General features: G+C 30.2%; 1 protein-coding gene across 2 annotated transcripts; it reads left to right on the forward strand.

Moving 5' to 3' along the window:
• Positions 1–8,816: 8,816 nt before the first annotated feature.
• On the forward strand, positions 8,817–14,276 carry LOC110815318 (Pectinacetylesterase family protein). 2 transcript variants are annotated; one of them, XM_022043061.2, is made up of 13 exons: positions 8,823–9,099; positions 9,498–9,619; positions 9,708–9,790; positions 10,044–10,173; positions 10,264–10,343; positions 10,458–10,544; positions 10,630–10,754; positions 10,849–10,909; positions 11,128–11,181; positions 11,270–11,347; positions 13,124–13,229; positions 13,604–13,749; positions 13,870–14,276. In XM_022043061.2, the coding sequence occupies exons 2-13, from the start codon at positions 9,499–9,501 to the stop codon at positions 13,996–13,998; spliced, it is 1,200 nt and encodes a 399-aa protein (XP_021898753.2). In that variant the 5' UTR covers positions 8,823–9,099; position 9,498; the 3' UTR covers positions 13,999–14,276. The 2 variants fall into 2 exon arrangements, with proteins under 2 accessions (XP_021898764.2, XP_021898753.2); XM_022043072.2 differs by lacking the exon at positions 10,849–10,909 and having other exon boundaries at positions 8,817–9,099; positions 10,630–10,716.
• The last annotated feature ends 3,470 nt before the right edge of the window (positions 14,277–17,746 follow it).

The following is a 17,746-nucleotide window of genomic DNA, read 5'->3' on the forward strand; positions in this document are numbered from 1 at the left end:
TGGTTAAGTGTCAAATAAGTGGAGATACAAGAATAACTGGATGTCCACCAAACAAATTTAAAAGAGAAAACTGCTAACAAGTGGGCGCCATTTAATGTCCAAACCGTCAATCACGTTGTGGATCAAATGTAGGTAGTACATATATTATAGGTCTTCCACCGCCCAGATCTCACCTTTTAAGAAATCATTGTTCGCCACGTGGCAAAAGCTGGAACTAGCAGCTACAAACAGAGACTACACTATTTTTTTTCTATTTTCTTTAATTATTTTAGTAGGATAATTTATAATAAATCTTATGTTAATATTTTTAATATTAGTGAATTTTATAGTCTCATTTAATGTATTTAAAATTAGTTTACAAATATTTTATAAACTTAAATGCTACAGGCTAATTAGACAGAATAGGCAATGATGCATATGGTAGGGTAAAAGTTCTACTCATGGGAATATTTTCGGGGATAGAGTACTAAAAAACTACTGAAATATTTAAATAATTTCAAATTAACTCCTATAATATTTTTCAATTTAAATACCACATAAAATTTCAAATAATATTTGAATATGTTCTTATCATTAATGGTGTATCTAATATTATTCGACAAATATTCATCTAGTAGATCATGTGTTCACATAAGTATCAAAATTTTGAAAATATTACTAGTACAGTAACCACTTGACATTATGTATGTAACAACCCGAATAATTATTAGGAATTTCGAAAATATAACTCAGAAATAGTGAAAATAAACAATATTGAAATTTATGAATTAGCAGAAGTAATTTACAGTTTAGAGTTATATTCATTGCACAGTTTGTTTAATACACCCAATAGAGTTACAAAAATATCTTTAAAGAACATAAATGAAAAAAAGTAATAAAAAAATAAATATGATCAACATTTGCTCAAAACTAGGAAAGTAGAAAGACAATCTTCTAGCTAGTTTTTTTGTTTTTCATGATCCGGATCTTGATCGTTATGATCTAAAATAGTTAATAATAAAGGCTGAGCTACACTAACTCAATAACAATATCAACGTTTTACTACTAATGCGAAAAATTAAAAGTTTATAGAAATCGTAAAATAACCAATAGAACTCATTTTTAAATAAAACTCGTTTAACTGAAAATATTTATTTTTTAACTCACCTGTAAGTCCCTAAATGTCATTTATGAAGATAAGGATCAGAATAGTAATTTATAATACGCATTCTAAAAGACAAACAATAATTAACCTTTATCATTTTAGTTTGTCTACCGATGCCACTGAAGGTTCATAAGGTTCTCCACTATATATGGACACGAGCTTTTATTTTATAATCAAATAACTGTTCCCATATACTGTCTGGTAATGAGCGCCAAAACATACAACCACCTTAATAGCTCGTCTGGTATGAGCGTAATCAAAACAATTCTCAACCTCTTTCGGTAGGGGACTTCTCAACCTCGTTTGACTGAGAGCAACATTTATGGTAGGATTTATCCTATACACCAAGTTCGTATACTCTTTTCTAAGACACCTAGTACGTCATTTTATTCGACACAATTAATTCATGCATATGCTCTCTTTTATTTATTAATTATCCTTGAAGAGCCCGTATATCTATATCATAACCATATGAGTTTATATTTTAAGTTAAGTACATAAAATAAGAATGCATTATACCAATAGAAACATATTAAACACAACTAGATAACGTGGCAAAATATATAGAAAAGGCTTACCACGTTTGTCGTAGAATTTTGAACAAACATATCAAAATAAACAGTACAGTGAAAAAAATAGTATAATAACAACTATAGGGATATTTACTATAATTAAGAACTCAAACAGACGCAAACTGACCGGTTACTTCCTCCATTGGCAACCTATACTTTAATCAACTAAAGGACCGCAGATTAACTAAATATTTTTATTTATTTATCAATCAGTTTAGTTTCAATTTTACCAAATAAGAAAAAAAGGGTGAGGAATTTTTACCATGATCGGTGTTCAGAACACTGCTTTTTTTTAATACACCTTCCAACGATTCCTGGTTCCTAGATTGATTGGGTTTCTCTACTAAAATCAAAACTTACATCAAACTAATGTGGAAATACATGAAAAAGACAAAAAAAATGGCAGAATTCTCGCCGGGGGAGGGGGGGTCAGTTTAGGGTTCCGGCACTGCAGCGCTGCCATGCTCTGCCGCAAGTTCCTCCTCCCCCAGGAGCTCTTTCTCTTAATTACACCATTCTCAACTGGTTCTTGATAAAAACCTATTTAAATCATGATTACAGGGTGGGGAAAATGGAGTGAACGAGAAGAGGATTTGGCTTACTAGAGCATTTTCCAGCTTCAGGTGTAGAAGCTCAACCGAGCTCTGCCCTCTGTTTACGACATTTTCTCAGATTTTTCTACATTAAAAAATAGTTTGGGCAGCTTAAAATGGAAAAAAGGAATGAACAAGAAAAAATCGCACTTATTGGTGTCGATTTGGGTCTCCGGTGCGGCAGCATTGGTGGCTGAGCTTCTCCTCCAGCTGCCCTTCTTCTTCTTCTCTAACGAGCAGGCGTGAGGCTAGGGTTAGAATTTCGGTGGAAGAGGAGTTTAAATACTCCTCGTCCCTCGATCTGGGTCTGCTTAATGCCTCCTCAGCCGTCCGATCATGCTTAATAACGGAACATATATGGACTATTCGATCGAAGGCACGTAGACTGTCCGATCACGCATAATAGGGGAATGGATTTGAGCCGTTTGTGCATGCGAGAGAGGCCCTGAGCCATTCGATCGGCTTTGCACGTGAATTGCCCTCGTGGCTTTCCGCATGGAACCCGTTTTGGTGTCTGCCACGCGGAGCACTACGATTTATCATGCTGCTAATGTGGTCATCCTATGTGGCCACATTTCTCTTTTTTACGATCTGACCACTATTTTAAACTTTTCTTTCAAATATACCCTATCCTTATTTAAAATTTGACCCTATATTCTAAAAATTATTTTAAAAATGTCCAAAATGTATATATCTCAAAAAATTCTTAAAAAAAATTAGAATTAACTATTATTATTATTATCATTAAAATTAGATTATGTCATCCTGAGCTTAAATTTCGGGCTTGGGATGTTACAATGTCACTACCACACTAACAATTTTTTTTAATGTTATCTAGTTTTAAACAGTTATATATAAATTCAAAAAAAAAAAACTAACAAGAAGATATAAAATTAGAAAGAAATTATCAGCGCCAATAATGCTTCAATATTTTTCATTCCCTATTTAAGTATCATCATCAGTTTAATGACACCTGAAAATGAACTCTGTAAATGACTAGATCAGTAATAGCAAAACTAGTCACATGGTCGCTATTTTAACAATATTTTTTGAATTTAATACCCATATGGGCACATCCTCAGCTATGTGTGCATTTATTTAATAATAATAAATGTTAAATACATCATTTAGTGATAAGTACATTTTTGAATAAAATTTAAAAATATAGGTTGTGTTTGAATCAAAAGATAATGTAAGGACCAATTTAAACTTTTTTGAATAGTGTAAGGACATATTGAACAAAATTCAAAGTATATATTGTGTTTGAACCAAAAAATAGTACATACACTTATTTGAACATTTAAAATAGTATTAAAACTTTTTTGATATATTATCCTATCATTTTTGTGAAATTCGATAGAGAGAATTTCAAGATAAAAATTATTTATTTTCTCTATTACTCCAAGTATATTGTATCATGAGAAAAGAACCTCAGATAAAATTTTTCTCTCTAATGTCTCTAATGAAGGCCAAAACAACCTAAGAACCTTTCATAATTTCAATAATATTTATTCAATTTTATATGAGCGGAACTATAACAAAAAGTGTGAAATAATGAAAGTTTAACGCCTTATTTTTAGGGAACTTAATAATAGAATAAAAGACACTTGGAAGAAGAGGAGAATGATTTTTTTCTTAGAAAAAAAAAGAATTGAAGCTTTAAGTACATTTGTTTTCTCATTGAGGAAGAAGAGAGACATGAAATGTTTTCAAAAGAGAGATAAAAACCATTGGATCTTTTACTTAGGAAAATGTTAATCATGAAAACTATTTTTATGGAAGAAGAAAACTAATCATAATGGTTTCTCTTTGTAAGAATCTCTCGTGCTTGTGCAACCGAAAAATAAAACTAATCATAATGGTTTCTCTTTGTAAGAATCTCTCGTGCTTGTGCAACAGAAAAATAAAACTTTTGAATATACAAAAAATTTCATTCAATGTTCATTATGCATGAAAATGATATAAATTGAATAAAAGACTAGATTAAGAGAGAGATTAAGTTGTAGTTTATGTACATTATCTTGACTGACCACTTAATTCCTTGCCAAGAATTTGTTGCTTTCCTTTAGATCTTTCAACTCCAAGAAGCTAGGATAATTGCTTCCATGGAATCGTCATCAAGCTATTAATTTAAATCAAAACTAGAGTGTTTGAAGCCTTGTCTCAAATGCTAGATAAAAATCGATCACAACCATTGAGTGCTTTAAATTTTATATATTTCTATGGTTCAGTTCTTTCTTTTTTACTTCAAAAAAGGAAAATCATCCACCAAGGGAGGGAGGGTTTCTTCTTGCTATTTTAGTGGAACTTAAGAGCAAATAGAGAAGAGAAAAACCACCTCATATATGATGGCTAGGCCATAAGGATAAATGATGTTTAAAATGCAAAAGTTGAAAGAAAATATTAGATTTTTCTTCATGTTGTAGCTATAAACTGAAAAAAACAAGATTGATTTTTCCTATATCCCTCAAGTGTTTCTAGATCATGAAAGATTAATGGTTAACAAATATTATTATATTAGATCGATCGACTCCAAAACCTAGTTTTTTTCTCTTCAATATGGAGCCACACGATAAGGCATTACGACTATACTTGCATGCTTCAAATCAAATTCTTGCACGTAACTACCTTAGTGACCACATGAAATATCTAACAATGACCATCACAAGAAACTAATTAGAGAGTTATATGGATGTTCTACAAAAGTACAAGGTTTATTTAAACATAAAAATATAAGATAATAAAATATCATATTCTAATTATATGCTAGTTATATATATATATATATTAAATATACCTCCAAAAGTTTAAATGAGTCCTTCTAATTATATTCTAATTGTATATAGTATAATTAAAAATTTCTTGTTTTATAGCTCTAAAAAGAATGAACGATTATAAAATATAATGGAGTATGTGTATATATCTATATATACACATTTATGGGTACTCCAAATTTGGAGAAAAAAAGACATTGTGTAGATTTTTTCCTCTTTAAAGAGGTTATTTTCTATTTTAATTTAAGTAAATTTTCATAATCTCACTGAATATGAACTGAAATGACTGGAAATATAAACAATTTCCTAAAACTGAAATGTACATGAAACAGAAAATGTGTATGTTGCGAGTTTTAAAAAATAAAAATAAATCTACAAAAAAATACAACTTGAGTTTCACTCTTGTATTTAATTATAAATAAAAGTAGTTTTTTAAATATTAGAATAGTTTTTAGTTATTTCTAAAACTTTTTATTATTATTATTTATGTAAAAGCTCAAACTAAAAGAAAATAATTTATTATCTAAAGGCAGAAGCAAACAATAAAATTAGAGTTTACGCTCCTTATACAGTAAATTAGAATGTCCAATAGTATTACGATAATGTCTTTACTACAACGACTCGTAAAATGAAGTAAATAAATGATTTAAAATAAATAAATAAATATCATAGGGATTAATCTTCACTAACTCTTGGAAAGGGGTCCGGAAGGTAAACTACTCACAACCTTCTTATTGATAAAGATTTAGATCTTGGTCTTCTTCATCTGAAATTGTTAATAGAAGAGTGAGCTACACTAACCCAGTAAAAATATCAAAATAATCACTGATACAGAAAACAAAGGTTGGTAAAAATTACAAAATAACTAATGGAACATTTTATTTAACTAAATTCATTTAATATCAAAACGTTATTTCCATATTTACCGTTACAAATTTTTCAAAACCAACCTATAAGACAAACACCCTATAACAATTATAATTTCATGTACAAGTGAGTAAAGTCGGTCATTCTTCCTTTTTACCTGCTTACTAGGACTCCTGGGGGTCCATAAGGATATCCCCATACTCGTGAACCCAATATTTAGATTTTCAATTAACTGGCCATCTACATACCCCATATGGTAATGGGTGCCAAATACACTATCGGCTCGATACTCTGTCTGGTATAAAGGTGAACCATATTTTCAAACCCTTTTGGTATGGGATTCCTCAGCCTCGTTCGGCTAAGGTACTATCCATGGTAGAGTTTTTCCTATGTATCGGGTCCGTCCACCATTTCTTAGAGTACCCAATAAACCTTTCATATATAGATCCCCATTAACAAACAATTACCAATCGCCTACTAACATTTTATTTTATATTCACAGATCAATCAAACGACATTTAAGAAAACAATACATTTTTTATACCTTAACAATTGAGAAACGTAATTAAGGTCTCTATTTCAAATCAGTCAATTAGATAAAAATAACAATAAGACAATCAATAACAATGAAGCAATTAAATGTAATAATTTAAATTATACGACAGAACAATAAGCAATTTAGGTAGTATATAAAAATAAATAGACACATAAACAAGTTTAGAACAATCATATTCTGACTAGTTTTCCAACTCTACTAGTGACCTATAATTATTGTCAGGATTTTTTTAATTTTTACAAAATAAAAGATTATCTGGACCGTTGGATCGCTGGGCACACGGATGGCTCGCGTGGCTTCCTGCGTAGTGCCGGTGTCAGCGAGATTGCTACACAGCGTGCTTTAGTTTGCTGTAACTGCTGATTGGGCTGTCCCATGTGACCGAACTTTTTCTTTTTTCGTTTTAACCTCATATTTTAAAATTTTCTTTCAAAAACACCAATCGAATTCAGAAGTTTATTCATTTTTTTAAAATTATTTTCAATTTCTTCCATAATTTATTTTTTCTCAAAAATTCAAATAAATTAAAACAAATTAAATTAATTATTTTTATAATTTTTTTAAAATAAATAAAATAGAAAAATTCCTTCATCGGCCCAGGTATTACAATTTCAAATATTATCTGTATTTTTAGTGAGCATAATTATTTATATATATAAATATATAAAATGAAATTCAATAAATATTTTCATATATAAAATAAAACTTTAAATCTTAACCCTAACTAATATCTACTTAAAATGAAAACATCATAATTTGAAAAAACAGAATATTATATATACATTACACACACACATATATATATATATATATAACGCACGTACACTTTCAAACACAGAGAACATTGATTAGGCGAATATCTAATGTTAAATGGGTAGCAAATATTCATAGTAAAAACTTCACAATATAATTTTTCAATTTTATATAATTTTTCAATTTTTTAGTCATTATTAGTTTCAAAATTTATAAAAATTGTATATATAGTTTATTCATTAAGTGTATTGCACATGATAATTAATTTATTTTTAAAATTTGTAGTCATGCTATTAGTTTCAAACTTAAAAAAAGTGTAATTTATTTATTATGTGCATAGCACATGTTATTAATTTAATAAATTAATTGTTTAAATATATATTTATTAAATAAGATTTGAATAATATGTTTTTCAAATTTAAAGTTAATGGATGCAATTATTTTACGCCAGAAATTTTAGTTTAGATGATGATTAAAATCACCGACAACATTTTTACAACATGTCTATTTCTCGTGGCCTTCAATATATTGAATTCCTTCAAGTTGATAAGGAAAATAAAATTTTTAAAATTATTTATATAATGTTTATAAATATATAGAATAATTTTTATTTTTATTTTTATTTTTTAAATTTGCAGATGTAATATTTATGTCAGCAAATAGACACCGCATTAGTAATTTTTTAACCCATTTTGTCGACCTTTCTTAACCTATTATTAAGGTGTCTGAACTAAGTTGTCGAGCATTCGACATTGAATATGATTTTTATAGCAGCATCCAGCATTTTAATGAGAAAAGGAAGTAATATTTTTATTATTTTTTAGATGGTAAGTAAGTTGAAACTGAAACGATTGAGTTGTTAGCTTTATGATGGATTTTGGTTTGATTTTTATTTTTTCGTCAACTATGTTGGTTTCGGGCTTGAATTTTACAAAAAATTTGAGAATCCCATTCAAAATTTTTAATTGAGAATAATTGACAAAATGAATTAAAAAATTTGACAGTGATATTGACGTAATTAATTTGTTAACAAATTTAAAAAACTTGTGACGTGACTTATATATGTCACGTCTTTCGTCAGCAATAGTAGACACTGTTGAGAAAGTTAACAGAGAGAAAAAAACCTGTAGCATTTTTTGAAAGTTTAAGAAGAATTTTGAAAATAAATATAATGCATTGAGAATTTTGAATATTTTCGAATAATTAATAAAAAATTGGTATTTTAGTTAATTATATAATAATTAATGTATAAATAAAGTACTAGAAATAGTATTTAAAATTTTTTAATCCTAGTGTTGTTTTTTTTTAATTTATTAGCTAATTTACATAATTTTATAAATAAAATCTATACTAAGTTAAAAAATAAAAACTGAAAATATGTTTATATATTAGTCTTAATTTCATTACGTTGTCATATCACTTTTTCGAGAATCTGAACCGTTGAATGATTGCGAAACGCGTGAAGTAAATAGATCCACTGCATGCAACCCGTGTCGTAAAGCCGCAAACGATCCGGGTCGGGTCCGTCCATTGGAATAAGCAGAGCTTTCTTGCTTATCTTGTCTTTATTAGCGTCGTTTTAGGGGCGAATCAGTGTCGGCTCTCGGGTTCCTTGCCCCAGCTGAAAAGCCCTTTTTGTTAATTTCTTATTTTTTATTCTTTCTACAAGGAAAAAAAAAGCACTTCCACAAAAAAGCACTTTCTCTCTATACAATCATTACCCATTGGCTATTGCTTTTGCCTTCCTCACCATCTTCTTGAAGATCGCTGTTTCCCGCTTTAAATCCTATGTTCTGAAGTTGGGTTCCTGTAATCACCAACCCAACTTCAGAAAATTCACGTTAGTGCTTCTTTCTATCTTTCCTTGAACGAGTTTATCAACAAACTCTCCTTACAAGTTATTCAATGTGATATTTATTTCATTACGATGCAATCGATTGATTGGAAGTTTTGCTGATTGAAACTCAAACATGGCAGTTTTGTACAAATGGAATGTACAAATCTAGTTTAGTTTTTAAAATTTTAATCAATACCCAGGAAAGGATTTTATTTCGGATACTTGATTGCTCTTTTTCTCTTTGATGATGACAAATTACTTTTCCATGCTGTATTTCTAACTTTTTTTTTCCTTTATGGAATGAACATATATAAGCTTATTCCTTTATTAATTTATATATCACGGTATGCTCTGTTTCATTCTATAATTTTCTTTTTCTTAATTTGAATTTTAACGGGCAGAATGGTGGATGTAAGGTTAAGCCAATGGTTGAAACTTTTAGTATGTGGAATGATATTTCTGAAGACAAAGGGCTCTTTTGTGGGAATAACATATGTTCAAAATGCACCGGAAAAAGGGGCTGGTAAGAAATTCTATCACATACTATATTGATTGGTATCTTGGCCCCAGAAAAGTTTGGTTGTGTGTTCATGGTCTGATTTGCTTTGCAGTTTGTTTGGATGGTAGCCCACCAGCTTACCATTTGGATAGGGGATTTGGTACCGGGATTAAGAGTTGGTTGATTCAACTTGAGGTTTGTTCTGTTGTTTCACTCAATATATATAAAGATGAAGGAAAAGATAAAGGCAAATTGCAGCAATGGAAAATAGAGGAATACAAATTAGGTTAACTTCATTAGACTTTTAGATTTTGTTAATCTTGAAAGTTATTTTAGTTTCAAGTGTTTCAATGAATTACAGGTGAAAGCATGATTTTCACTTGTCTGTGGGATATTCAATAATTGTCTGTACTTTTAATACAATATGCTTTTGTTTTTTGGGTTCTAGGGAGGAGGATGGTGCAACAACATCACCACTTGCCTTGGTAGGAAGAACACCCGGTTAGGTTCATCCAAACAAATGGCCAAGCAAATTCCTTTCTCAGGTATCTTGAGCAACAGGAGAGAATTTAATCCAGGTATTACTTTGTATCTTTGCTAAATCCTGTTCTTGAAGATAGGTTTTCCAAAGTTATATATGTTTTCATTTTTTTGTTTGAATTATTCAGACTTTTACAACTGGAATCGAGTCAAAGTCCGATATTGTGATGGATCATCGTTTACTGGTGATGTACAAGCAGTCAGTCCAGTAAGTTATTTGAAGTCAAAAAAGAATTTGGATGTTCCGTTTCGATGGGAAAAACTTAAATCATAGCTATGCTTAATATTTCGTGAAAAGTTAATCAGATAGTAATTTGATCAGGCTACTAATCTTCACTTCAGAGGTGCAAGGGTTTGGCTTGCTGTCGTCGAAGATCTATTAGCTAAAGGAATGAGAGATGCTGAAAATGCAAGTATACTTTACTGTCTGGCAACTTTAAACCTTATTTACTTATCCCTTATTCTAAATAATTTTTCTGCATCAATTACCACAGGCTATTCTTTCTGGTTGTTCGGCTGGTGGCTTGGCTTCCATTTTGCATTGCGATAGCTTCAGTGCTCTCCTACCAATGGGTACCAAAGTAAAATGCCTTTCAGATGCTGGTTTCTTTATCAATGCGTAAGCCTATGATTAGGACCTTTGCCCTCACCTTATGTCCAAGCATGTTATCATGTTTCTCTATGCAATCGAACAATTCCATGGTTTATGACAGGCGAGATGTTTCTGGAGCACAGCATATTGCAGCATTCTTTAGTGAAGCAGTTGAAACACATGTACTCTTACATGCTCTGGCTTTCTGATCATTGCTTTTCCATGAACTTTATACTCATACGCTATTTACGTTCCCAGCCTCTAGTGTTATGGTTCCAAGTAAACAAAACTACTTTCTTTTTCCTGTAAAGGAAAAAGATAGTTCCTTTATACCACTTTTTGTCTGATTGAAATAATGATGATATTATTCTGATTCTGAATCTATATTTTCTGTGTGTAGGGATCTGCAAAAAATTTGCCTCCATCATGCACCTCAAGAATGACACCTGGGTTGGTAAGTTTTCTTGTATGATGGACATATATTCGTTTCATGCTTCAACATATCCTCTTCTGTCTTACCAATAGTTTTAAGTAATTTGCAGTGTTTCTTCCCACAGTACATGACACGACAAATACAAACACCGCTTTTTATTTTAAATGCAGCCTATGATTCTTGGCAGGTTGGTACAAATTGAGTCCTCATTTGCTGTTATGCTTGGAATCAATTCTTTTCTCATTTATAGTAGTGCTCATTTAACTTCATTAACTGAATTATTTGTATGAGATTGTTCCCTTGCTTTACGAGCTATAAACAGGCGAATAAAAAAAAATCTCCTTATTTATTCTCTAAATATATGTTTTCGGGCTACTATTTCTTGGAATATGTTGTTTGCATAAATATCAATTGTAATTAAAATCTTCTGGACAACAAATTCAAAATTTTTCTTTAAAATTCAAAATTTGATGTTTGTTGATTGCTAATGCCAGGGGTGATCATATTTCTTCATTAATAATTTAATATGGAAACCTTCTATCGCTTTAGGCATGTGGGCTCACCTATTCAAAGGGAAGAGTAGATTAAGGAGGATGTTAGTCATGAAGTTGGAGCAGATTAGGCCAAATTAAAATTTGTTATTAAAATACTCCAAAACAATAAAAAGCGAGCCAGTTTGAAACTGAAAATTCTAGGAAACAGTCATGAGGCAATCTATATTATGTTTCCATAATTTATCCTCAATAGAGAAATTTCTATATTCAGAAGATATGTTTAGCTGAAAATGAAGATGTGATGTCTGATTCATAGTAGTACAGGACGCGTTAAAACAAACACCAGGTTCATTTGTCAGAAAATTAGGAAGTCTGCACTGGTGAAGAAAGTGATTCATAACAAATAGATGGACCCAACAAGCTTAAGGATACTCTATGATGATGTGGCTTGGAGAAGTTAGAAGATGTAAATTTAAAAAAAATTAATAATTTACAGGGGGTTTTTTGGTTGGGAAAATTGTGGGAAAAGTAGCTGCATACTATGACTAGGTTGGAGGTGAGCCTTAATTGAATCATGAAAATAGCTGCATCTTCCCCTTTTTCCCTATTTATATCTGATTTCCTTGACATTGATGATGGAAGGTTGATCCTGGCTTTACCCAACTTCTTATCAAGAGGCATCTGCTATAAATAAATGTTTTGTATCTTTTTCCTTTTCTTAATATTTATAATGAGTCTGAAATTTACTGATTTACAAGATTGTTGTAGGTTCTCTATGTGTGAATTTCCTTTAATATTCAGTGATGAATTTTCTTGATAGACGTGGGATATGATTTCATGTTTCTTCCAGAACCTTTTTTTCTTTAATTTTTAGTTAAAAAACAGCTTGCCTTTAGCTTCTTGGATAGAATGAGACTTAGTAAGAAGTAAAACATTAACAACCATTAGAGTGGTGAAAACGGAAAACATTACCTTTCTTTGTACAACTTTAAAATCAGTTTGATCTTCTTATTTGAATAGACATAATTATAAGTTGAGATGCCTAAGAGTCGGTAGTACAAAGTGATATACATATTTGAACAATGGTTTATTGATGTCTTCTATTGTAAAGCTGCATTTGGCTCGATTCCCAATTAATTTATCATTTTAGTTCTCACTTTAATATTAATATATATAAGAAGGACATAATTTATGGTGTTTAATTTCCTACCTCACATTTTGAATTCCTTGATGATGGGAATTCAATTCTCACCTTAGAAGGTAGAAATTGAGTTCTTGCTATTTAAGGAATTTTAAGATGGAGAGCTGCTAAGTAAAACACAACAAATTATATTCTAAATATGCATTATAAGACTAATATGCAGATTAGAACTGGGAAAAGGAATAAGAATTGAACACAGGATTAATGAATTTTGGTTATGATTCCAACTGAATTTTCTATAATCCTGCAAATATTCTTTCTAATTCAGATAAAAAATATTTTGGCTCCTCGTGTCGCCGATCCGAGTGGCTATTGGCAAAGTTGTGAGCTTGACATAAAGAATTGCTTGCCCAATCAGCTCAAAGTCATGCAAGGTAACTAGCATAACGCTGTCACTTGAGCAAATATTGTTAAGTTTCATTCTAGAGTTCTTAGAAATATGTTCAAGTTGAAAATTTTTTGTTGAGAGCAGAAACCTCTAAACATAAACTTACTGGTTCTGTCTAAGAATATGGAAGCAGTTATTTATTATCGGCAAACTAGTTCATTTCCCCAGAGAGTGGAAGCAAAATCAGAAAATTGATTTGCTTAGTCTCAATTCCATTATCTATTTACATATTAATTTTTGTAGATCTAAATTGTATTTATGAAGTAGATAAGTGCCAAATTGGGTTTTTATGACTCATCTTAAAGACATCTAGGTATGACAATTCACCCTATTACAACTTCACTTGGGTACTACTGTCAGATTTCAGGTTACAGTTCCTCAGCGCACTGATTGCACTTGGCAAATCTTCATCTAGGGGAATGTTTATAGATTCCTGCTATGCTCATTGCCAAACCGAAACACAGAAGACATGGTTCTGGCCTGACTCTCCAATGTTGAGTAAGAAGGTAAGAGGTTGCATCGATTATCCTAGTTCCTTTCTTTGCATTTTTTCGAGTAATTTGATTCATGCTTATTTCTTTACTTATCAAGAAAGAAATTATTGGTTCCTTTCTTCTTTCAAATAGACAATTGCAAGGTCAGTTGGAGACTGGTTTTATGACCGTATTCCTTTCCAGAAGATAGATTGCCCTTACCCCTGCAATCCTACTTGCCACAATCGTGTTTTTGATCCACAAAAAAATCCAGAAATCTAGATTTCCCATATATACATCGATTCTTTTTATGATGCCTAGTTATAGTCAAAATATATTATCAAAGTCGAAGAAAAAAATAGACGTAAAGAAAATATGATTCACAAAACCCTCAAAATAAGGGAAGGATGCAACTGCACTCAACTACTGTGCCGATTGTTCTCAACCATTGTTTATGTATTCATTATCACCTTAATATGGAATAAACTGAGATCAATTTTACTTGATCATGTATTGGCCGAAAGTCATTGAATGAAGACTGATTAGAGTTTCTCTCGCTATTGAGCAAAATGGTATGAGACATCTGCAATATGCATTTGTTGTGAAGATGAGAAATCCTTGAAAGTACTAATAGAAGGTACACACATTCATGATCCACTATTTCCCGTTAAGCAGCAGCTATAAACAAAGAAGTTTGTAGCCTGCATTATTATGTGTTTTGATAAGATTGCTGTATCTTGTTTATTAAATTAAAAAAAATAAGGAAAAAAGGGACATTTTAGAAATTTGGTACCCAGATAAAACATTAGTTTGTCTTTTTAAAAAGAAAAAGTCAAATTTAATTGGAATTTGAAGGTATCACTTGGGAAAATTGTCAAAAAATAAGAACATGGTTCCTACATCATGCCTATTTAAAAATAAAGATGGAAAACAATATTTGAGAAATAAAGGGGCAAAAGTGGAAGTTTTTATATTTGAGGTACCTGCATAATATTCAAAATAAAAAAACACAATTTATTAATTTGATTAAAATAAATTTTTTAAGTTAGCAGTTTTTTAGTGATAATGATATCCTATAATGAGATGTCAAGTAAAAAACCTCAGCTTGCAATATATCTAAGAGATTTTATTTTATATTAAATATTAATTAATATAATATGTTGCACATATGACTCTTTTTTTCTTTTTTTAAAAATTGCTTGGGTATTGGTTTTTCTTTTCATATATTTTATTATTTTGGATATTTTCGTCTCAATTTTTCTTAATAAATTACCCTTTAATTTGTTTAATTTCTTGCTTTTCCTGTAACTTGTTGACTCCAATTGATATGATTATTAAGACATTTTCTTCAAGAAGAATTGTTTCTATGCAAATAGGTGCAATGTTTTGTGTGATAATATTGAAGATTTAGTGAATTGTTATCATTATCTGGTACCAATGATTTTACCATTTGTGATACGAGAAGATTTTCTACAGTGTAAATGATTTTTTGGAATTGATGGTAAAGGAAAATTAGGTCCTTTAATAATTGTGCTTTATTGTCTATAAGAACTTGGTTTGAGGATAATATTTATTGTAATGTTCTTAGATGTACATATGATCGTACATTTACTGTTATTTTTCAATATCTTTAATGATATTTGGTTATCAATGCAGCTGTCAAGATGAGTTAGTAAATAAGTAGTTTTATGAGGACTTAGATATTATCAAATGTGATAATCCGGTAAAATTGTAATTATAAACTTAGTAAATTTATTGTTTCTCCTTCAATGAGCTGGTGTATAAGATTATAATCGACATATAACTACAACATAATCCTATGTGCATTCAATTCTCCTTCCACTACGACAGAAAGAAAGAATTAAGATGCTTTTTTCTTTCCCCACTTCAGTGGCTTTTTTCTATAGTTGAATAAGTACATGGTGGATTACATACAAATTGCAGCATAATTTTTGCCTACATAATTGTCGGGAAAACTCATACATGTTATCTTTTTTTCCCCACCGTTGAAAGTGTTGCCACGTGGGAGACTGCCATTCATATACTTTAGCTGTGATTTAATTTTTGTATCCGTCACTAAAAAGTGTTGACAACTAGCTCATGATTTTAGTGGTGGTATTAAAACTATTGTAAAAAGTGCAACAAAATTAAATGGCGTTAAAACTGTTACTAAAATAAATATAATTTTATCTATATTTTTATATTTTAAATTTTCTTTCAAATTAAAATCTAATATTATATATTGAAAGTTTACAAACTCAAATCCATGCTTAAATTAGTAAGTGGATACAATCATTTACTAATATTAGTAGAGTTTCACAAAATCTAATTGTATCATTGAATAATATCCTACAAACTTTAGTACACAAGTTAGTTCATATTGTATACTACCTGATTGATCATGATTTGCACTCAGCAGATCATGCAAAGGACTTATTAAATACTTGAAGGGATTGTCATGTGGTTTCTCGATTAGCATTACCACCAGATTTGTCACAATTTTATAATGTGTTCTAGGTCTCTTCCTTGAGGAAATAAATCCAAGAACTATCACATGAGCTCCATTTGTGACCAATCAACTTGAAGGAAAATTTAACTTATGAGAAAAATGTGTGTTGATTTTAATAAATGACAAATACTTAATTAAAACTATTGTTGCTTTAAGATTATATTTAAAACTAATAGTCGACCCAAGAGTTAAAACAATTAAATGTATTGTGAAGCATTTTTCATGAGCTGAAGGGAAAAAAGAAGAAGACATGAATATATACTCTTTAAAAACCTCAAGAAAGAGCTTGAAGAAGAAACCAAAGAAAGTAGGTTTCTATGTATCTTTTCTAGAAGTTGTGTAACTCAAGAAGAAACTTCTCTTATATTGCAATATTAAAATTTTAAAGAAAAGAATTTTCGAAAAAGGTTTTTAATGCATTAAATATTTTACAAACCAAAATAGTCATGAATCACTTTGAAGATACACTCAAGCATTACTCGAATCACGTCAATTTCTAACTGAAAAAATGATTTTTTTTTACTATTAAAAAGGACGAAACAATGCAGTTTTCAAAACTATCTAACTAATTTTTTGTCTGTTTTGTAAATATCTAGTATCTAACTTTGAAAGTAGCAGTGAAGAGATGTGAATAAGAAAGACAATAGAGAAAATAGAGTGTGTGAGTGAGAGAAAAAAAATTCATTAAAAAACTTGAAGATCATTATTAAAAATATTTTCTACTCCACCTACTCATTTGAACTTTATGGAAAACATCTATTTTTAAAGAAACAACCTTAAAGTAACTTTTTAAGTCTTCTTTAAATAATTTTTTATGGAATATGTAAATAAGTATTTCCAACGATGATTTATGAAAGAAACCCATTTGAGAAAATCTTTCCTTAAACTAAAATGAAATTTCTTAAGTTTGTGCTATTAATTTTTATTTTTTAAATAATTGAAAATCTTGGATTATCTTTCAGAAAGATATTTCAAAGAATCTTCACTTGATTGTTGAAGAAGATTGTGCGTCCTATCAAAGAATAAATTCTTGTTTTTTCTTGAAACTAATGTGATGATCAAGGAACTTCTTGCACTAGGATATTAGTTCTAGTTAAGATTCTAGACGTATTCTATTGTAAATATACTCATGGGTTAGCGAGAATGTTTCTACGGCTTAATGATGTATATGTCATATGTAGAGAATTTTTATCATAACTGCCTCTTATAGAGCATGATCGAAGCACAATCTCATATAAATAATAAAAATTATTATTACAATAAAATGCATAAGCATTATCATCCCTTGAATATATGTACAATCTTTACATACAGTGTGAGACTTTAATATTTTTTTTTATTATAACTCTTAAAAGTATAAAGCAATAACCACAAATTACTGATACTCATAACCTAACTTCCGAAATATCTCGCCCAAAACCCCCACTATTTAGTAGTGGTACCTTTGGTATTTGAAAGGGAAATAAGTGGGTGAGATTCACCATCTCCATAAATGACATACTATGGTATCACATCTTTTAT

Source organism: Carica papaya, chromosome 3, assembly GCF_054855325.1.
Source record: "Carica papaya isolate Zhongbai chromosome 3, ASM5485532v1, whole genome shotgun sequence".
NCBI lineage: Eukaryota > Viridiplantae > Streptophyta > Magnoliopsida > Brassicales > Caricaceae > Carica > Carica papaya.